This window comes from Lotus japonicus, chromosome 1 (genome assembly GCF_012489685.1).
Source record: "Lotus japonicus ecotype B-129 chromosome 1, LjGifu_v1.2".
Lineage (NCBI taxonomy): Eukaryota > Viridiplantae > Streptophyta > Magnoliopsida > Fabales > Fabaceae > Lotus > Lotus japonicus.
In genome coordinates, this window is record NC_080041.1 from 7,502,772 (window position 1) to 7,525,175 (window position 22,404).

The 22,404-nt window shown below is 38.7% G+C and overlaps 3 protein-coding genes across 4 annotated transcripts; 2 read left to right on the plus strand and 1 right to left on the minus strand.

The window, feature by feature from the left end:
* The first annotated feature begins 10,453 nt into the window (after positions 1-10,453).
* Positions 10,454-11,586, plus strand: LOC130733337 (ankyrin repeat-containing protein ITN1-like). Its single transcript, XM_057585479.1, has 2 exons — positions 10,454-10,563; positions 10,641-11,586. Exons 1-2 carry the CDS (start codon positions 10,537-10,539, stop codon positions 11,274-11,276), a joined length of 663 nt encoding a protein of 220 aa, XP_057441462.1. The 5' UTR covers positions 10,454-10,536; the 3' UTR covers positions 11,277-11,586.
* A 78-nt stretch (positions 11,587-11,664) lies between these two features.
* Positions 11,665-16,442, minus strand: LOC130733336 (uncharacterized). Of its 2 annotated transcripts, XM_057585478.1 has the most exons (7): positions 16,246-16,442; positions 14,649-14,874; positions 13,742-13,814; positions 13,533-13,626; positions 13,187-13,303; positions 13,057-13,114; positions 11,769-12,439 (listed from the first exon to the last, which is right to left on the minus strand). In XM_057585478.1, exons 3-7 carry the CDS (start codon positions 13,794-13,796, stop codon positions 11,981-11,983), a joined length of 783 nt encoding a protein of 260 aa, XP_057441461.1. In that variant the 5' UTR covers positions 13,797-13,814; positions 14,649-14,874; positions 16,246-16,442; the 3' UTR covers positions 11,769-11,980. The 2 variants fall into 2 exon arrangements, with proteins under 2 accessions (XP_057441460.1, XP_057441461.1); XM_057585477.1 differs by lacking the exon at positions 14,649-14,874 and having other exon boundaries at positions 11,665-12,439.
* A 971-nt stretch (positions 16,443-17,413) lies between these two features.
* LOC130733338 (uncharacterized) lies at positions 17,414-21,591 on the plus strand. The gene is made up of 2 exons (XM_057585480.1): positions 17,414-17,590; positions 19,513-21,591. Exon 2 carries the CDS (start codon positions 19,533-19,535, stop codon positions 21,489-21,491), a length of 1,959 nt encoding a protein of 652 aa, XP_057441463.1. The 5' UTR covers positions 17,414-17,590; positions 19,513-19,532; the 3' UTR covers positions 21,492-21,591.
* The last annotated feature ends 813 nt before the right edge of the window (positions 21,592-22,404 follow it).

A 22,404-nucleotide genomic window follows, 5' to 3' on the forward strand; every position in this document is an offset into this window, starting at 1 on the left:
ATTTTCTGGTGGGGTTTGGATTTGTTCATATTGGTTGGGTCTCAATTTGCAGGTATCGAGCGGTTAAACAAGTCCCGTGTTTGGTTGAACTTGTTTCCATTTTTCGATTTTAGTTGAGATCTATATAGATTAGTCTCCCGAGGTTTTGCTATGTATTGTTGCACACTTTTGTGCATTTGGAGCTTTTAGAGGGTCTATAGGAAGGTTTTTTCTGTTATAGTGACTGGGTTTTGTCGAGGTTTATGCTGGTAAGGTACTGTACCCATGTTACGAGAGATGTTTCTCAACTTTTCATATATATTATATATATTTTGCTTTGTAAAAAAAAATATTATTTTAATCTTGAGTATTGATGATGAGATCTAATGGCGTAATTTGTTCTCACATTATCCTATAAACATATTATTCTCACACCACCACTACCACCAGATCTTCTCCTTCTCCTTCTCCTTCTTTTTCTTCTTCTTCTTTTGGAACCACACTTATTCAACTAAAAATTCGAGGACCCACAACGGACGCCGGTGATGAAAAAGAAAGGACGGTGGTTACAGGAGGAGCTCGAGGGGCAACCACCGTTGCCGTCGTGACCCAGAACGGCCCCTCCTCCGCGCATCACAACAGTGGCAAAATCCCCAAATTCTTCGGAACCCTAGATCTCAATGGACGAGGGGATGGAAACCAAAGTCTGGGAGATTCAGATATGAGGAAAAACTCACATGCAAAGGAAAAACTTGAGGTTCCAATTCCATTATCCAGATTCCTGAGACTTATGAGATTGGGTTCTTGGTTCTGGGTTTGGGTTTGGGGTTATTGGTGCTAAAGGTATGAACTTTCTGCTTATTTTGCTTGATGGTAAGACTCTGCTTCCATGTTCACGTACTGAGCCCCAACTTGCTGAAGATCGAACTGTGGCTTCTTGGGCTTCACCGCCAGGATGATGACGAGCACCACCGCCAGCGCAAGAAGTGCCAGGAACGACAGTAGCAGGAAGAGGCAGTAGGAAAAACCTTTCAAGTTTCAACGACGCCGATAAAGATGGACGAGAAGGTGTCCTTATCAGGGGGTGATGCTGGTGGTAGCCATTTCAAGAAGCCGAGACCACTGGTGCGGCTGGTGTTGGTGGTCTTTGTCGTCGGTCGCCGTTTGGTTGTGGTGGTTGGTTACTTCTGGTGGTCATTTTCCCTTCTCTCCATGTTCGTATTAAGAGAGAGAGCGAGAGAGAGAGAGAGAGAGAGAGAGAGAGAGAGAGGAAGTGTGGAGATCGGTGGGGAAGGAGGGGAAGGAGGAGGGTGGGTGATGTGGTGGCGGTGGGTTGCAGTATGAGATTTCTTGAGTTAGGAATTTTTTTTTGTTACAAGAGGAAAAGTGCTAAACAAGTGAACTAAACGAAGGACATCCAGACATAAAAATTCTATGACTGCTGACGGCGGCAAACGCCACATTCTCTTTGGACTACCTTCACGAGAGGCTTGTCTCGCCAAGAAATCCGCTGCACTGTTACTCTCCCGCGGCACATGATATTATTTTTCACATGACCATATCATGTGAAGATCTCAGCTTTTAATTTTAATTTAATGAAATCTGAGCCCTTAATGAATATATAGAGAGAGAAAATTAAAATTATGTGGAAAATAATACTAACTATCAGATTTCATTAAATTAAAATTAAAAACTGAGATTTATGATATGGTCATGTGAAAAAAAAAACTACTAACATTTTCCTAAAAAAAAAAATGATATGGCGGGATCCAAATCCCCAATCTAACATGATTGTATGATTTGAGTCTCTTATGTTTAAAATAAGTAATTTTAGTCTCAAAATTTATTGATGTGGGTAAATTGAGTCCTTTTGTTGAAATTCGGGCAAATTTCTAAATGAAAGGACGAGGTGACATTGACCAGAGCTTAGTTGGCATTCATGCTTTGAATTCTTGGCACATCATCTTTAAATGTCACATTTAATTTGTGTATTTGAAAAGAAAAAAAAAACCTACACGCATTGCATCCCTTACCTCAAGGTCAAGGCTCAAGCCCCACCAACCGCCACCCCCGTCCATTACTCATTCCGTTCCTGATCTTTTGTTGTTTTAACTTTTGGTCTATATTTCAAAACTTTTGTTGTTTTACAAACCCAATGCATTTTTTCTCAATTTATTCCATGTATACCTTCATTTAATATTATATCTCTCACCTATCACCTCTTATTTTCACCAATCAAAATCATAACAAGTTTTTTAACCAATAACTATCATTCTCTTTCCTCGCTTTAACTCAACATTACATAGGGATGTTTATGTCAACAAATATATCAATAATTGCACTCTTAAACAATGTGCATAACCTTAAACAACAAAAGATCAGGAACGGAGGAAGTACAAGACAATACTATCTCTCCACATCTAATTACGTTGACTACTTAAAAGTTAAAACAGACATGCTCAACCTCAAAATCAACATAAACCAGAATTAAAGATTGATTACACGCTGACTAGCTAGTTCAGTGCTGAAAAAAGATACTTCCAGTTCTTATTTATCTGTCCAGGAAGAGAAGGTTCACACAAATTAAGGAAGTCAATTAATTATGTTGATTTTCATAAAAGTATTATTTGTTTTCCTATATCACCTTTTAGAATGTATTTTATCTTTCTTCATTTATTGTTTATGTAAGGACATTTCTTGGAAAAACATCAATTGGTGTTTTCTTGAAACTCTAAGTGAACAGATATACAGGAACAAAATTTTTCCTTCGAAGTAGACAGTTAATAAGGAACAGAGGAAGTACCAGTATATTTTAAGGAATGAAAACAAAATCTCATAAATTTTGTTTACAATTTATATATAATGCTTTCCAAGCAAGCACATGATGCTGTGACAAATTAAATTATATAAGGTTCTGGCGGGCTTCATAAAGTTTCTTTCCTTTGCAAATTAAATACATTACTAGACTCGAACCCGCGCATCGTGAGAAAAATGATATTATGATTTTGCTAAATTAATAAGGGATAAATAAAATTTTAGAAATGTTAAAATAAATATTGAACCTTTTAGTTTGGCTTCGCAGCCAAGGTGTTAGCTATATTGAGATTAATTAAGTGTATGTGAGGTCTTTAGAAATGACGTAACAACATGATATGTAAGAAGTCTTCCTGGACAACACATGAGGCTTGGCGACGCACTTGTCACGACCATGATAATATCTAGCATTTTTTTACCCTCGTATCTTAGGTTCAGATGGTGATACTGATAGTGTGAGGTTTTTTCTATTATTGGGGAGATCAAGTCGTTACTTTTCAGAGATGAGGTAGTGTCACTGAATTTGATCCCCCGCTCTTGCAATTTGGCAGCATATTGGTTGGTTAGGTTAGGTGCGCTTTTCCACTTTGAGGTGTCCGTAGCTTACATGATCATTATTTTAAATTAGAGACTCTTTTATTGAGGGACTCTATAGCTGTTCCTTAGTGCTTGTTGTCTTCTATTTTAGTTTTTCAATGTAAAAAAAAAGTGAATTGGTGGTCCATTAGATGGTAAACAATTTTGTTTCATAAACAATCTTTATTTTCTTTGGACAAAATCATGAATCCTTTACTATAGGAATTTTTTATTTGACCTGGTGAAAATAGTTTTGTTTTGTTTTTTTCATTTATTTCCGCTAAAACTGTGAATAAATAGCTAATTAAATTTACATATGACCATGCTTCTGAATTTGTAAAGTATTATTATTCTTGTGAAAAGGATTGACTATAAGAATTAAGTGACATATGACTATAAAACACCAAATTGGAAATAGGAAATGGAATAGACTGCGTACCTTTTCTTTATGATCGCTAGAAAATATTCTCACATTGGCTCCCTAACCTTTCCCCTTCTCCCCTCCACAAAGAAATTATAGACATATATCTGCTTTTGTAAAAAACATAACATAGATTGAACGGAAAACTATAGATATACTGGCACTTGATCGATTGGCTTGGTACAATTGCTATCTATGCAGTGCGTCTTTGTGCATACATATATAGGGGTCTCTCATGCTTTGTGGTTACTTTCTCACTTTTGTATTGCATGAGCATCCCCTCCTCTCATCGAATGTGATGTTGATTATCAAATATATTTGTTTTCTTAAAAGGATGTTGCATGTTGAATCTGGGCAATTATATGATCTGATAACTAACTTTTCAATTAAATTGTGTTGAAACCAGACCAACAAATATGTAATTAGACTGCAGAATTCACCTTTGGGTTGCATATAATAAGGAAGACATTCAGAACTTCTAGAGCTATAAGTTATTTTCATGGCAACCAGTGAAAAGGAAAACGACCAAACCTCTAAAGCTCTTTGCTTATTGCGACGCTCAGACACCGCAAGAGAATTACGCTTATTTCTGAAGAATGTTTGTGGTACTTCGCTTGGGGAGCCTTAGCCTCAAGATTCCGCTCCTTAGGTTCTCACCCTCTACTGAGCTCCCGAGTCCCTTCCAATAAATCACTCTCACAGAACCAGAGGAGACAAATTTGGCTCTATTGAGGGGTCAAGGTGCTTGATAATAGCAAGTGTTGCTGATTAAGATGCATGCGTGATGACAAATTATACCAAGGTGAGTTCAATTATCAATAAAAAAATCCAATCTGATTAGTTATTGAAAATATGCAGAAGAGAAAGAAAGCTTGGAACTTTCTTATGTTCCGACTATAGGGATTAGAAATCTCAATCAAGTGGGATATGTATTAAATTGATTGGAATGAGAATGCAAAGCTAGGAATAGATTAAAGCTTGATGCAAATGTAACAGTCACTGCAGATGTAACCGTCAAAAAGTCCTGGAGTCAATAAAGGTGAAAACTGAAGTTTAGAATATTAATGATTGTAACAGCTAGCAGTATTAGAGATTGAGAAAAGCATAAATGACTGTATCGGTTGGCAGCAAAATATTAGAGATTAAAGAAACATCTAGTGGAGCTCTATAGCCTGATCAAAGAAGGGGATGGACACGTAAGAAAATATACTGACATGGCAAGAGAATTGAGTATCAAAACACTGAGTTGTCGACGTATCACTGCGCCCGCTTCACAATTCCTATATTATAAATAGATAGATTGTTTTTTATTCTATTGTTTCAGTAATACGATTCATATTGACTTTAACATGTCGTGTGTGTATGCACAACAGATGTAGCAAGTAAATTACTTGAGTTATATTCAGAGCCTCTAGGCATTGCAAGAGATGATGAAGAGAATCTAATAGCTTTGCATATGCTGGCACGAAAGCCTCCAGAAAAGAACAACCATATGGAAGAATTTTTACAAAGGAAAATGCTTCTCTTATTATGGGTTCAAGTTAAAAATTGGAACCCGCCAATAAGAGATTGGAGCTGGTAACTGAACCTTCAATAGTACTGTTTGATGCATTAAAATTGTTAGCGTAGGCACCCCCGTGGAATTGCTCAGAGTTACAATAGATCACGACGAAGTAATAGACAATAAGAACGATTAAGAGACAAGAACGTTTGTTAACGCAGTTCGGCCAATTGAGCCTACCTCTGCAGCTATAGAGTAGCTATAGCTCCTTTCATTCAATGTGTTATGAAGTACTTACATTGGGGTTAGGGACTTTATCTATTTATAGGACACTACTGACACTAGTATTACAAGATAAGATAGTCTAAACATCTTATCTAAACCTATTAAATAAGATAGAGTCTTATTTAAACCTATAAGATAAGTCTTATCTAAACCTATAAGATAAGTCTTATCTAAACCCATAAGATAGAATCCCTCTAACCCAATATCACAATCCCCTTAAATCAAATTCAACTAACTGGTAAGATATGAGTCAATCCCAACAATCTCCACCTTGGCGAATTCTCGAACCCTCGTGAAGATCAACTGCTCAGCTTCTGAATCCTGATTTCCGGGATTGTGTTCCCCACCTTCTTAACATTGTGAAACATGCAACAAATCCAAGCAGTGCTTGAATTTGTCACTAGTGACGGGCTTGGTTAACATGTCAGCTGCATTCTCAGAAGTATGAACCTTCTCAAGTCGTATTTGCCCAGATGCAAGCAACTCCCTGATCTTGTGAAACCTCACATCAATATGCTTCGTTCTGGCATGATACACCTGATTGTTTGCCAAGAAAATGGCAATCTGACTATCACAATGCAACCTAACTCCACCTTGCACAACACCCAGCTCCTTCACTAGCCCTGTAAGCCACAATGCCTCCTTTGCTGCCTCCGCTACAGCCATATACTCAGCTTCAGTTGTAGACATGGCCACTATGGATTGAACTGATGACTTCCAGCAAATTGGTCCACCCGCTAGAGTATAGACATACCCTGTTGTAGACCTTCTATTGTCAACATCACCTGCATAGTCGGAATCAACATATCCTACAACTCTTGGATCAACTTGTTCAGCATTGAACATCAAACCACGATCCGGTGTACCCTTCAAGTACCTGAGTATCCACTTGACTGCTTCCCAGTGACGCTTCCCCGGTTTAGGCATAAACTTGCAAACTTGGCTCACAGCTTGTGCCAAATCTGGTCTAGTGCACACCATAGCATACATCAAGCAACCAACTGCACTGGCATAGGGAATCTTCAACATCTCTTCAACTTCCTCAACTGTCTTTGGACGCTGTTCCTCCGAGAGCCTAGAGTGATTCGCCAATGGAGTACTCACAACCCTTGCCTTGCTCATGTCGAATCTGGCTAACACCCCTTCAACGTAGCTTTTCTGAGAAAGCCACAATTTTCTAGCTCCTCTATCTCTGTGAATTTCCATCCCAAGAATCTTCTTAGCAGCTCCTAAGTCTTTCATGTCAAACTCCCTACCCAACTTGGTCTTCAAATCATTCACATCACGTAAATGACTAGCAGCAATTAGCATATCATCCACATACAGTAACAAGAAAATAATAGAACCATCATCAAGGCTCTTCACATAGCCACAACAATCATACTCACACCTCATGTAGCCAATCCTCAGCATATATGAATCAAAACGCTTGTACCACTGCCTTGGTGACTGTTTCAAACCATACAAAGACCTCTTCAATCTACACACCAAGCCCTCCTGACCGGAAATAGCAAAGCCTTCAGGTTGCTGCATATAGAGTTGTTTGTCTAGATTACCATGGAGAAACGCCGTTTTCACATCCATCTGTTCTAAATGCATGTCCCGGAATGCTACCAAGGCCAAAACTGCCCTGATTGAAGTGTGTCTGACAATTGGACTGAAAATCTCATCATAATCAATCCCCTTCCGCTGTGAATACCCTTTTGCAACCAAACGAGCCTTGAACTTTTCCCCTTCATTTTCTTGTACTGGTGGTTTCCTCTTGTACATCCACTTGCATCCAATGGCTCTCTTCCCTTTAGGAAGCTGAACTAGGTCCCAAGTCTGATTCTTCTTCAAGGACTCCATCTCCTCCACCATAGCACCCATCCACTTCTCCTTCGCCGGGCTAGACATAGCCTCACGGAAAGTAGACGGATCTCCAGAACTAGTAAGAAGTGCATAGCTGCCATTTCTTCAAACCCATATCTGGCTGGAGGTTTTATCTGACGAGGTTCTCTATCACGCACAAGACTGTACTCATGTGCTCCACCTGAATCAACTGGTTCTCCTTCAGTTTCAGTATCAGAACCTGAACTGGATTGCTCCTCGTGTACTACCTGCACTGGACTCTCTGTTAATGGCTTAACTGCAACCTGAATCTTCCCAGCAGTGGAAGGTTCAGCCTCTGAAGTAGACTCCTTTTCTAAATCCACCTTCTTCAACATAGACTGTTCATCAAATACAACATCTCTGCTATGAACTGCCTTCTTCAAGGCTGGATCCCACAATCTGAACCCCTTCACCCCCTTGGGGTAGCCAAGAAAAGTACACTTCTTGGATTTGGGATCCAATTTGGATCGCTCATCACTGGAAACATGCATATAAGCTGGACACCCAAAAATTCTCAAATTTTCTAAATTAATGGGTTCACCCGTCCACACCTCCTCAGCAACCTTTTTATCCAATGAAGCTCTTGGAGACCTGTTGAATAAGTAGCAAGCCATGCTCATTGCCTCAGCCCAAAAACCTTTAGAAAGTCCTGCGTGCAATCAAAGACACCTTGCCTTCTCCGTGAGAGATCGATTCATCCTCTCAGCAACACCATTCTGCTGTGGTGTTTTCTTGACTGAATAATGCCTCTGGATACCATGTTACTCACAAAACCTCTTGAACTTTGCATTTGAGTTTTCTGTTCCGTTGTCTGACCGCAAATACTTGATTTTCCTCCATGTCTGATTTTCCACCTCAGCCTTCCACAACCTGAACTTCTCAAAGACTTCAGATTTATGCTTCATGAAATACACCCAGACTTTCCTAGAAAAATCATCAATAAAAGTTACAAAATACCGGGATCCACCAATAGAGACCTCTTTACTAGGCCCTCACACATCTGAATGAACATAATCAAGGATCCCCTTCGTAACATGCTTCCCGGTCTTGAAATGAACACGACACTATTTGCCCAACACGCAAAACTCGCAGAAGTCCAATTTGCAACTACGAACACCCTTCAAAAGATTCCTCTCATGAAGTGCCATCATCCCTTTCTCACTAGGATGACCCAGACGCATATGCCAAAGCCTTGTTGCATCATTGTCAGTCTCAACTGATGCAACATCACCTACAACAGTGCTCCCCAACAAGCGGTAAATATTCCCTGCAGTTCGCTTTCCAATCATCACTGTCATTGAACCTTTAGTGACTTTTAAGATGTCCTTCCCTCCTTCACCCTGGAATGAATACCCATTCGCATGAAGAGTACCCAAGGAAATCATATTCTTACTCAGTTCTGGAACATATCTCACGTTATTCAGCACCCGCGAGCCACCATGATCCATTGCAACTTTGACTTGTCCGATGCCTTTGATGTCACAAGGTTTGTCATCACCCAAATACACAAGTCCAAAATTGCACGTCTGAAACGAACTGAACCACTCCCGGTGCGGAGTCATGTGATAAGAACACCCAGAATCAAGAATCCAAGTCTCTGTGCCCTTTGCAGTCGATACTGAAAGCAAATATGCTTCACTGCCGGAATCATCAGTCTGAACGACGTTTATAGAATTAGGGCACTCATTCTTCCAATGGCCCACCTGCTTGCAGTTGAAACACTCTGTGCTCTTCCTCTGCTTTGATTTGCTACGCTTCTTCCTTTCGGCGTTCTTCTAAGCAGACTTACCTTTCTTCCTTCCTCGATCTTGACCTCCCTTAGCAAACAATCCATCACCTGAACTTCCTTCCCCTACATTGTTGGATCTCTCCGAGTGAGACTGCAATGTAGTAACGATGGATTCAAGGCTGATAGAGTCCTTCCTGTAAGTAAGAGTAGTCACCAAGTGATCATAGGAATGCGGTAACGAACACAACAAGATAACTGCTTGCGCCTCATCGGTGATCTCCACCCCCAGCCTGGCACAATCATCAATTATGCCACTGAATTGGTTGAGATGGTTCTCCAAATTGGCTCCCTCCTGCATCTTCAGACTGTACAGCTTTTGCTGTGCAAACAATTTGCTCATCATGGTCTTGGACTGATATTTGGCCTCCAATTTAGTCCAAACCTCCTGCGGAGTTTTTAGATCCTGGATGTGGACCACGATCTCGTCTGTAACACACAAACGAATCACTCCCGCAGCCTTTGCCTTCATCTCCTTCCAATCGATCTCTTCCATTCCCCTCGGTATCTCATCGCGGAACGCCTTCTGCAATCCATGTGCTGCCAACAAATCCTCGACGCGAAGTTTCCACAATCCGTAGTTTCCCTTCCTGTTGAATTTGTCAACCTCGAATTTGGTTCCTGTCGACGCCATCGTAGTCTTCTGATACCAATTGTTAGCGTAGGCACCCCCGTGGAATTGCTCAAAGTTACAATAGATCACAACGAAGTAATAGACAATAAGAACGATTAAGAGACAAGAACGTTTGTTAACGCAGTTCGGCCAATTGAGCCTACCTCTGCAGCTATAGAGTAGCTATAACTCCTTTCATTCAATGTGTTATGAAGTACTTACATTGGGGTTAGGGACTTTATCTATTTATAGGACACTACTAATACTAGTATTACAAGATAAGATAATCTAAACATCTTATCTAAACCTATTAAATAAGATAGAGTCTTATTTAAACCTATAAGATAAGTCTTATCTAAACCTGTAAGATAAGTCTTATCTAAACCCATAAGATAGAATCCCTCTAACCCAATATCACAATCCCCTTAAATCAAATTCAACTAACTGATAAGATATGAGCCAATCCCAACAAAAATCAGGAAACTTTTTTGTTGTGGAAAGCCTTTTTCTCATAAATTATGATGATGCACGTGAATTAGTGATGGTAAAGGACCCTGAAAATGGACAGAACCTACTGCACATTGCTGTTTTATTTCGACAAAATAGCATCATCGACTTCATATTAAGTAGGGCGCCGAATGTAAAACTAATTATACAAGCAGTTGATAAGTTTGAGACCAGACATTCGAATGCAAAGAGAGCTGGAGTGGTATAGGGTAAAGTTAACTTTTCTTCTTTGATTTCTTTATAGAGAATGTATAATTTCTTTGTTAATGTTAATTCATATATACAGAAAATGAAGAAGAGAGTTCCTCCTGAGCTAACGACAATGAGAAACAAAGATGGCAAGACACCAAGGGATATGTTTTATGCAAATCATAGGAAGTTATCTAACGAAGTTAAAGACACAGCGAAAGCAGTAGCCAATTCTGGTATGGTTGTGGCAGCACTTGTTGTTACCGTCGCATTTGCTGCAGCTCTCACTACTCCAGGTGACAAGAACAACGCTTGGTTTGCTGTATTCATCATGGCAAATACAATTGCATTCTTCACATCTGCTTTATCTATCGTCGCTTTCTTGTCAATTTTCACTTCATCGAGATTCGAAGAAAGTGATTTCATCTTCTCACTATATCCAAACTTGATTATTGGGAAAAAGCTGCTGTATATCTCCGTTGTCACTATGATCATAGCTTTTGCTGCAGCTTCCTTCTTGATATTTGGTCATATATACAAGTGGGTTGCATATGTAGTGACTTCGTTCGGGCTTCTCACAATAATTTTTGTTCTTGAGCTTCAACTTAGCCTTTTCTCAAGATATATAAAACCATGTCTATGGTACATCATCGTCGGTACGATTCAGCTGGCACATAGAATTAGTAATTTTCTGCCACATTTACCCGTGTCTGGATCTGAATCGTCAGATTAATTCAGCCTCTATAGTAACTAGAATTTGCAAGCAGTATATTGATTTACAGATGTTATGTTTGTAGTGTATGAATTTATATTCTAGTTATGACAGCTTCGAAAGCACTGCAGAACTGACTGAAGAGCGGAACCAGCTGCCTAATTGAGATCGCTTCACTCTGCATCATAAACAAGTTGCAGTGAAGTATTAAGATTCAATCACACTGATTGAAAGAGAATTTTGAGAGCAGCTGCGGAACCCGACCCATATGTTGGCAAAATGCACACGTTAAGACCTCATACGATAAGAGAGTTGGTTAGAGACTAATCACGCAATACATTAACAAAAGCCACATTCACAGAAACACAAATCAAACCAAAATTGCAACAAGGTTCCAAGCCCAAACAAATGGAAGTGAAATCTATGAATTGTGATTAAATGGAGAGCAAAGTCAAAGAAAAATTATTGTAAAGGCACTGCCTAAGAGAGGCATCACCATATGCAATACCTACATTAGATTAGAATTTCTAAATTTACTATGCCACGGCTATTTTTAAATGGAACAATATCTGCATTTTTAGTCTAAACTATAAGGAGAGCATTCAATGCCTCCTAAACTTCCTAACCATGCACTATGGATCTGTCTAACACTAGTAAAAAAACCTATATTCTAATTCTCCATCAGAACTTCTACAGAAGTCATAGTTGAACTGACACAGGTTTATCTAGACTTCATCATAATCTTCCACATCATCATCAATCCTTGTATTCAAGTTAGCCAGTTGTATGGGATCGATGGCCATTTTTTCCACATCAGACAAGGACCATCCAGGGTATTCTTCTTGCTTCTCTTCTGAGATTGATTTTGGAGATAAACTAGTCGGCACCAAAGTTGGTGTTGATAACAAATCCATGTCCTCATCTGGGTTCATATTTAAGTCAAAATTTCGAATGACCACTTTAGCCGGTTTGCTAACTGGAGAACTCGGTGCAGCTTCTTCAGGTTTTGACATATTTTCTGGGCTTTCATTGCTTTGAGTATGCTTGTCATTTTGCTCCAACATATCAGAATCATCTTCCAAGTTGGCATGTGAAGTCATCTCTTGATCTACTATTGTTCTTCTTCCACGACCCCTTCCTCTGCCCCTACCCCTTCCTCTCCCACTTGTATGTCCAGGCTCTGGCTGTACAAATCATGAAAAAAATATATTCAGATAATGTTTAACATCATCCAGTAGCCAGGTTCTTTAGAGCACAACATCACACAAAAATTCCACATTAGGCGTTAGTGCTGATTCCAAAGATTCTTATATTGCAACAATTTTTTGGGGTCTAATACAAGTATCCCCAAGGGAGGCAACCCTAGTCGAGTCTGAAACATCCACATCCTAGTGAGGCTAGCTCTCCTAGGGGAGTTTTTTCCATACACAAGACTTGAACCTGAGACATTTCTTAAGAGGAATCAAGCATGCAGCCACCCGTTGATAATTGCAACAATTTCTATCAAAACTTTTAGAAAACCAAATAGTTCATTCTTCAATTAGTATGATTTAAGTTCAAAATTGAAATGAGGATAGCTTTAAAGACTATGAATTATGAAACTGGCACTTGTATTCACAAGCCACTAGTGAACTTCCCTAATGAATCAAGTAAAAAAATTTGTTATCAACAAACACAGCATAAAAGAGAAGCAAAGTGGTGGACAGTGTGATAACTCAGTAAAAGGTTTAATCACAGTCACACAAGAAAAAACTGGAGGTAATCACTGATTTTACTAGGTTGAAAACAGGTGATACATTACCATCTTATTTCTCTTGGACTCCTCATCACTGTCATAATCATCACCTTCAGCAACTTTCCTGATATTAAATAAACAAAAATCAGCTGACAGATCTTGCTCAAACCAACAAGAGTATGTAACAAACACAAACCTCCTCTTTGTGACAGCACGATCATCACCAGTTGCAACAGAACCACCTAAATCAGGAACCTTGCTGACAGTATCTTTCAGAAAATCAAAGACATTACAATTCTGCACACACTGTTTTCTGCAAAGGCCACAAATAACTCAACCTATTAAAATCTAGAGTAGTGGAGGAAACACTGAAATAAAAAGTACGTCTTCCAAAAGCAAGATCACCCACATATTTTGTTTAAACAAATTTGCATTAGAATTGCAGGCTTGCAGGATTAATGTTCTAATATATAACTACCTTTTACAGCCCAGACATAAACAACAATTTGAGCTCAAAATAAAATAATAGGAGTTTCACTTACAAATGAAAAGCACTCATGGTCTTGGCTCCCCTCCTTAGTGTTATGTCATATGTTCGATCGCACAAATCTTGCAGAAATAGCTCTAGCGCTTTAGCTGCCAATACGTTCGCACACATTATCATAAACCAGAGATAACTAATTACAGGCTTCTAAAAGCAAGTAAAATAACCATGTTTGGAAAAAGTTCATATGTAACAAAGACTACTTACAAACTAGAAGAGGCACTGCCAGTGCAATCTTCCCAATATCCTCATCAGTTTGCATAATTTTTTTAATCCTAGCCTGTCAATAATCAGTTCAATTATATTACACAATCATTATTAAAATATCAAAACTAAATCACAGAAGATAATTAGCATTCAGACTGATGCAACTAGCAAGTGAAATTTCACTGCAACAATGAAAAGATAAAAAAAAAAAAAGAATTACCAACTAAAAGGGAAAGAAATTAAGATGTTGTTAAATTGCGATTGCGGGCATTGCGATGCGTGTTGTTGTGGGAATTTATTTTTCACTCGCATAATGTGTAAAAAAGAAAAATCTGGAGTTATTGTAATTATTTACTTTTCAAAGATTTGTATCATTCTAATTAAAATCACAATCCTACAAATCATAAACACACATTCTAATACCAAAAAAAAAGAATACACACATTCTGACCAGATTTATTTTCATTCCTCTAATTAATGCCACAAAATCAATTATCACAATCTTTCATTTACGATCCCTTCCGGCTTTCCCTGCCTCTCACTATTCTTCATTCATCACCTGAATCACCTCCCCAGAATAAGCCCTCGCCTCACCCTCCACTCATCTCTATCTCCCTCACGACAAAATAAACCCTCACACTCCTCTCATCTCTATCACTAATCCTCTTCTTCATTGCTCACAGGCAACACCTTCACCTCTGTCATCCAGCTCCGTGAAAGCTTCACCGACTGGCCAAACAAAAGCAGCCATGAGCCACCGCCTACCAGATCAGCCCAACCACCATCCGCCAAAGCCACCAGCCACCAGATCAGCCAGACGCCTCTGATCATAGACAGATCTCCACTACCGGGGAGATCATCGTCTACATGCAAGAAAGGAAAGCAAGGTCAGGGTTTCTGAGCTTACCGTTAGCGGAGCCTGTGGAGCGGCAACGGCGGTCGCTTCCTTCCGCTGTAGGGCAAAAACGGCAATGTTGAGGGGGGAAAACGGATTTATTGCGGCTGAAACAGGTGAACCTGAATCACAGTGCAATACTGCGGCTGCATCACATGATGCGGACCGCAATTTGATACCCTGGTCTCTCCTACTCCATTAGAAGTACATATAGTCAAAATTCCCGCTGCTTATCCCCCTAAAACGTGTAAAATATTCTATTTGAGGCTGTGTGATACAGTATCCTCTAGAGTTATAACATGGAAAAGCATGAAAACAAAAGTTTCAATAGAGGAATAAGCAATTATTCTCAGAAGGCCAATGATAACATCTAGAATCAAAAGTAATTTTGCACACCACAAGACTTACAAAGCAAGCTTAGCTTTACATCTCTCACAGGTGGTGGTAGAGCTATACCGCAAAAAATACCAGAGAGGAGCTAAGTTGAGGGAAGAATATTTTACAAAATACATAACAAACATTAGATTCAAAAAAGGGGGAGCATAGCCCCTCACACCATACTACACGACATGATGACCCTGCTCACAATACAAAAGGCAATCCATAGTCACCTAATATGTGGTAATCTTTGGTTTGGGGCAAGGTAAATTACTTGGTCAAATAAGCGGTATGTGGGAGTATACTCAGTACATTATATGAGTTTCTAGCATTTGCTACTCTACAGAAGTCTAAGGCAATGTCAAACAATAGAGAATGTGCTACACCCTGTGATTGATAATCGATATTCTAGAGGAACCAAAGCACATAGATGCTATAAGGAAAATACGTGTCTGCAAACAAATTATACTAAGGAAGTCTCCAACTTAGGCGTGATTATGATTAAGAAGATCTCAGATGTGCACCGATGATCACACCAAAATTAAGGGCATTGATTTTAGTACCGTCCTCAAACAGAAGTGCGGAATACAAAACATACATTCCGCAAACATGTTTGCAGAAAAATGCAAAATGGAGGGTGATATAAAAATGTAAAGCGATGTTGAGAAAATTAATGCCCAAAATTAAAATAAGGCTCGCCATTCTTCTTTCTCTTTCAAAAAGAAATCTTTATTTTCATCTAAAACAACATCTATGGGTGTTTCCCAAACAAGACTTTACCAGCAAGATATTAACTTTGGGAAACACAGCAAGAGAATTAGCCAAAAGATTAACCTAGAATGTGTTTGGATATCATTTGAATGCAAATCAACTTTCATGTAATTTTCCGAACATAAGCCCTAATAGCATAAAAAACCAATTCATCTAGTTACTCCACATACAATTCCTCAACAGACTAGCAATACCAACCAGTTCATCAACAAAGTCAACAATTTCTGGCCAAAAGCCACCCCAACCCCAACAAGCAATCATGAACACCAAAACATAAACAACAGAAATTCCAAAACCAAGAGAAACCCATCTCCCATATGAGCCTGAAACATCAATCACACAGGGAAAATAACCAATACCAACAACAACAAACCGAATGATAATTACATTAACAAACAACAAAAACACAAAACAAAATAGAATGCAAGAAAACAAGAAGAAGAGAAAAGAAATAACTTACAGCAGGAAAACGAGTATCTAGTTTCTTCCTCATGTTGTGAATGGAGAAGAAAAAAAAAGCAATTGAAATTGGTTTTTATAAAGTGAATGGAAACAACATAATGATGAACGTGGTGGCTGAAACGTTGGAGAAGACGAGGAAGCAAAAGTGGCAAAGGTTTGTTTTTGTCTTTTTGGATAGATTAAGGTTTTGTTCTGTTTCTGTGCGTGTGCTTCACGAACCGTTATTCTAGGACCCTCCTGCGGCACGTGCACGCACGCACGCACGCTTTTTGTTTTGAATATTAGGATTGTGTTTGACCACTCCCTTTCACTGTCAGCACAACAAAATTAAATAGTACATGTTCTTCCTTATCTATCTGTTTTCATTTTTTTATGAATAAAAATTTTCGTGAATTCGGCCTTCGGTTATTATCACAGGGTTAAAATATGTATTCGAGATCACTAGTCGTTGATAGAAATGTTAATAAATTGCCTGACAACACAACTCTAACATTAGTCTAGCGATATGAATTGAATAAATGCAATCTTTTTCACTTTCCAATCCTTATCATTTGTTTTGAATTTTTATTCTTTTCATATTTTTTCATAAAATATATTCATCCACCGTCTTATGTAATTAGAAGATGATTAAATAATAGATGTACACTATGATTTTAACTATATTTTGTGATTTATATGAAAATGATTTTTTAATTTTAATAATATATAAGTGAGATGAAACAAGAGAAGATCAAAAAATAAGAATTTGTTTTGTAATTTTTTATAAGTATATTGTTTTCTTCAAACTCAACATGAATTCTATACAACTTATAAAACTTGAATCAATAAACTATGACAAAGAATGTTACCATATGCTGCTTCTAATCCTCTTATCATTTTTTTTTGGAAACATAGGAAGATACCTAATCCTTATCATTTGATTTGAACTTTTATTCTTTTAGAAAATATATAATTCATATTTAATTTTTCTAATGAAGTGGAAGGTGATTAAGTAATACAATTTGAACTGCATATTGTATTTTTTTTTGGTATAGGAAATAGGAATATGGCTGTCTTCCAATTTAACATGAAATCTATTTTACAAAAATAGAAACATTGTTTTCTATTTTCCCTTTTTTATTATTCATTTTTGGTTGTTATTTCGCATTTTCAGATCTCTCTCTTTCTTCAAAACCCTAATTCTGCCAAATTCAGTTTCAGCCTCGAAAAACCTATCTCTCTCTCTCTCTCTCTCTCTCTCTCTCTCCATCGACGATTTTCCCATTCAACGGTGATCCCTCCACCACCGCCACCGCCACCGCCACCACCATCAACAACGCTTCTCTCTCTCTCTGAAACCCCAGGTTGGTTCATCTTCTTCTTCATTTTCCTCTGTTTCTCTGTTTTCTCTCATTTTTCGATCTCATTGGGCACGTTGTTGATTGATTCTGGCAGTTAGTATCCTTTTGCGTTTGGTTTTGGGTTTTGGGCAATCGCGGAATTCAGTGATTCGAATTCTGCATTTTGCTTTCAGGGGAATTGGGGAAATGGGCTCTGTTCATGGATCCTTGAATGCGAATTGCATTAGCCTTGTGGTGGTTCATGATGTTCTTTCTATCTTGATTCTTGATTGCGGTTTTTCATTCTTGAATTTGATGCGGATTTCTAGGTTTCATGTATTGAGCACTATTTACACCAGATAGGGGGGAAGTTTCGTTCTTTAGGTTTACAAATCGTATGGTTCATCCTTGGAACTTGAATTTCTTTTAGGAATGATGACTATTAAGTTTGAGAATTTGGGATTATGGTATCATGGTTCGTTCCGGGAACTTGAATTTCTGTTTTGGAATGATGACTGATAAGTGTGAGAAATTGGGAGAGAGTCATTGACATTGTGGAATGGAAGAATGTTAACTCTTATTTTCGAGTTAGACTATGAACTTAGTTATCTATGCCTGTCTATAGAAGACCGTTCTTGTATTAACTAAGGTCATTAACTTAGAAGAAGAAGAATGGTGGATGGTCGAAGGAATTGAAATGGATTGACATATTGGCTTTGCTATATTCTTATAATGCTTTGTTTTCGTGTTTTTCCTTTTTATTTTAGCTTCTGTATATTTTAAATTTCAATATTGTTGTATGCTTCATTGAAACAAAAGTTAACTGCATTCTTGGATTTGATACTTGCATGTCAATTTCATCTTCTCAATAACCGTTTCATAATTTATCAACTTGTATGATTCATCCTTCTACACGTCAAATTCGAGTGAATCCTTCTCAAGTTTGATGAGGTGTCGTGCCCTTCTGTTGCTGAAGAGGATCTACATTTTCTATTATCAGATGAAGCCCAAATACTTCAAAATGGAAAAAAGTATTAGTGTTGTGTCATGTCTGATACCCATATGCATGTGATTACCCCTGCATATTGAATTAGTAGTAGATTTGTCTCGTGTTGAACCAACGTTAGAAGTTATGCTTTTTTGGATGATTGGAATGGGGGAGGTGGAAATGATACAACTAGTATTAGATGGTAAATAGTTGGCAGTTGTATACTATATAGAGCTAGATTTTTAAATTGGACTGATGTTTTTAACTGACATTCTAGTTTAGGTTGGTGAAAAAGTATGTAATTTTTATGCCATGTTTATGGGGAACTCTATATTTTGATCTGCATATGGGGAAGAAGTATCTATGCTTTTTGTTGTATCAAATGTAATTTTTTTTTTTTTTGAAAACTGTGATCACCACATACTAATATGGGTGTCTTAATCATATATATTTGTCTCTCTCCAAATTTGATATAATATATATTGGTGTTAACGTATCTAGACCATAGATTGTATCATATCTTGATTTTATTTTTAAAAGTTTCCTTGCATCCATATCATGTTGTACCTGTTCATATGAAGAATGTAGGCTTCACATGTACAATTGTATCCATATCATCGTTGGCTAGCTTACTTTCTTCTTGCTGTTGTTCATTTATTTTTCCTCTTAGTAGTTTATTATGCTTTGAGCTAGGGAATGGAAGTTAGTTTTTTTTCTCGTTGTCTTGATTATGGAGAAGTTAAGTTTCCTTTAAATTATAAGTGCTTGGTGTTTTGCCAATAGATCCATACATCTGTTATGAAAATGTAATGATCAGGCTTTTTATTTGGATTACATGTGAACAGAATGATATTTGGCCAAAAGATTTTTCCTTTGACGTTGTTGACACATGTAATACTCTGCTTATTTTACAGAAAAAATAGAAAACAATTAACTTCATTTTCTTTGAATGTTACAGGCCCATTGTCTACTTAGGAAATGTCTCCTGCATCCCGCTCTAAGTCTAAAGACAAGAAGGCTTGTAAGGAAGCTCAGAAGGCTTCTGCAAAGCCTACAGGATCGGGTAATGCAGTAGCTGGTATTCCAACGAGTGGATACAACCCATTGTTAGGAACATTCCATACTCTGGACATGTCACCATCACCTGCTACTTCACCAATACATTCTAATAGCCGTTTTCGGAACATAGATGAGACGGATGAACATCCTGGGAGCTCAGTGGTAGCTGGTCTTGAGTATGATTCTGTTTCTAATAATGGTAGTTGGTCTGGTGAGTCTGAAGACCATAAAGAGAAAACTTCTAATCCTGCTGTTCGGTTGGAATCATTACCTGGAGCTGATAATGACAAGCGAGAGAAGATCCGGCAGAAAAATGAAAGGAAACATCAACGGCAGAGGGAAAGGCGAGCACAAGAGTTGCATGAGAAGTGCTGTGGTTATCTTATGTCAAGGAAACTTGAGGCACTTGCTCAACAGCTTGTGGCTATGGGATTTTCTCATGAACGGGCAACAATGGCACTGATAATGAATGAAGGTAGGGTGGAAGAATCAGTAGCATGGCTGTTTGAAGGTAGTGAAGAAGCAGATAGTCACAAGGATAAAAACTTCAATGACAATCTGAAAATTGACATATCAGAAGAACTTGCTCGGGTCGCAGACATGGAAACCCGGTATGGGTGCTCGAAACAGGAGGTTGAAAGAGTGATTGTGAACTATGAAGGCGATCTTGATAAGGCTGCAGAGACCTTGAGAGAAGCGAGACATGATCCACCATCTGCTCCACCAAAGCCTGAGGAAACTGGTGACCCTTTTATCATTAACAATGGTAAGCAGTCAGGAGTTGTGAGTCAGAGCCCAAGGCCACAAACAAAACCTATTCCTTCTCCAAATCAACTCAGAAAAGACGAAAAAGATTTTAACTATACAAAAGCAGCAACTACGATTGGCGTAACTTCAGAATCTAGTAATAAAAATATGCAGCCTCTAAAGAGAATACAGCCCAAGTCTGAATGGGTAAGGCCCCAACAAGCTACTATACCAGCTGACAAAAGGTGGCCGCCTAGTGCAGGAGCTAATCCTTCTGTTTCTTATTCACTGGCATCGCCTTTGCAGGTGTCAGCCCCACCTGCTAAGAGTGAAGCTCTTTACATGTCTGTTGGAGGTGATTTTAAAAACCTACAACCGGGAGCAGCTAGGGACCCGATGGTTGTGATGCAGCGCCCCCAAACTGCAAATGCAAAGCAGGTACCAGCCACAAGCATGAGTTCATCACCTCCTGGCAATGCTGCTAGTTGGTATCCAACCAACAGTGTAGAAGCTATGAGGTCTAATGGCTTTATATCTCATCCTCCTAGCACTATGAGCCCCAGTCCAAACTATCTCAGTTCTAATCAAATGTACCACCAACTTCAGTATCACCCTCAACAACCCTTTGTTGCTGGCAACAGTAATTCAGTGGATCCCCAAGTAACCAGCCGAGGGAATAACATTTGGAATAGAACTGGTGCATCTCCAACGCTTGCTGCCGCTGCTTCTCTGGGACTTTTTTCCGGGATAGGATCAGCTGCCACTTCAGGGGCATCTTCTCCGGTAGACTGGAGCACTGGTGGGTCGGTGCAGTTCGACTATACCAGCATAGACTGGTCCTTGGATAGAGGTTTAGCTTCGCCAAGGTCAAATCCTTTATGGTTAGGGCTTTCACCTTATTCAAAAACCAGTGCTCATACGTATGACTCAAGTGCTTCTGGTGCTGCTGCTCAACTGCCAATGAGATCAGTGCCCTCAAATGGGAGCATTGTGCCCATGCCTGGATCGCAAGATGGCGGAGTAGCTTCTGGCGATGCATCTGCTGCTGGTTCTCGGGATTGGAGTTCTCCGTTTGAAGGGAAAGATCTTTTTAGTTTACCGAGACAGTTTGTTTCTTCTCCTTCTCTGTAGAATGAGAGGAGAGAAATTGAATGGAATAAAATGAAAGAAACCCAGAAATGTGTGTGGATCTGTTGTTGGTTCTTATGATTCTACAGTTCATGTTTGCTCACTGCCTTTGGCACTCACATGCACATTCACATTTACATTCGCTACTCACCCACCTTCTAACCCATTGCGCTAATAACCCCTAATTTCTGAGTAATGCTGTAGCCACAAGAGTGAAGTCACAAACTCAAACAGTTAAGAGCCATTGGATAGCTGATAAGTCTGATTTAAAATCCAATGACTCTGCGCTGTTCTAAGTTTGTTTTTGTGACAAGTTTTGTTGCTGCAGCAGTTTTATGTTATAATGTTGATCTAACTGCATTAATGGACAAACGCTATATCACTCGATTAGTATATAATTTAGGCAGATATGAAGGAGACTATCAATGAACAATACACACCGTTAAATGATATAAAGTGAAATTTAAGGAATGGATATCCTTGTTTGATTCTCTAATCTTTTTTCAAATTCTTAGAAATATTGTGCACATCTACGAAAACATCATTTTGTTAACAGAGATCCTTGATGGGTTAAGTTTAATACTTGTTTCCACATATCCATTTTGCTGATCTTAATCAGTTTCTTCTGCGAAATCTTGTTTGTCTGTCTGTTAAGTTATTACGAGAGCACAACATTGATATGTAAATAAGGTCCACGATATCTGCATATGCTTCATCTCGCAAGTTACATCTGAATTTTAGTTCATCCCTGGCTAATCAAGCTTTGTTAGGACGTTTTTTCTTTTCTTAAGAATGACTTTAATGCATTATTCAAGCTTTCAAACTGCAAAACAATCCCAACTTTCTTGCTAAGTGAAACATTTGAGGTTGCTACTTTCACATATTTGGGTGTCTGGGTAAACATCATAGCTTACTT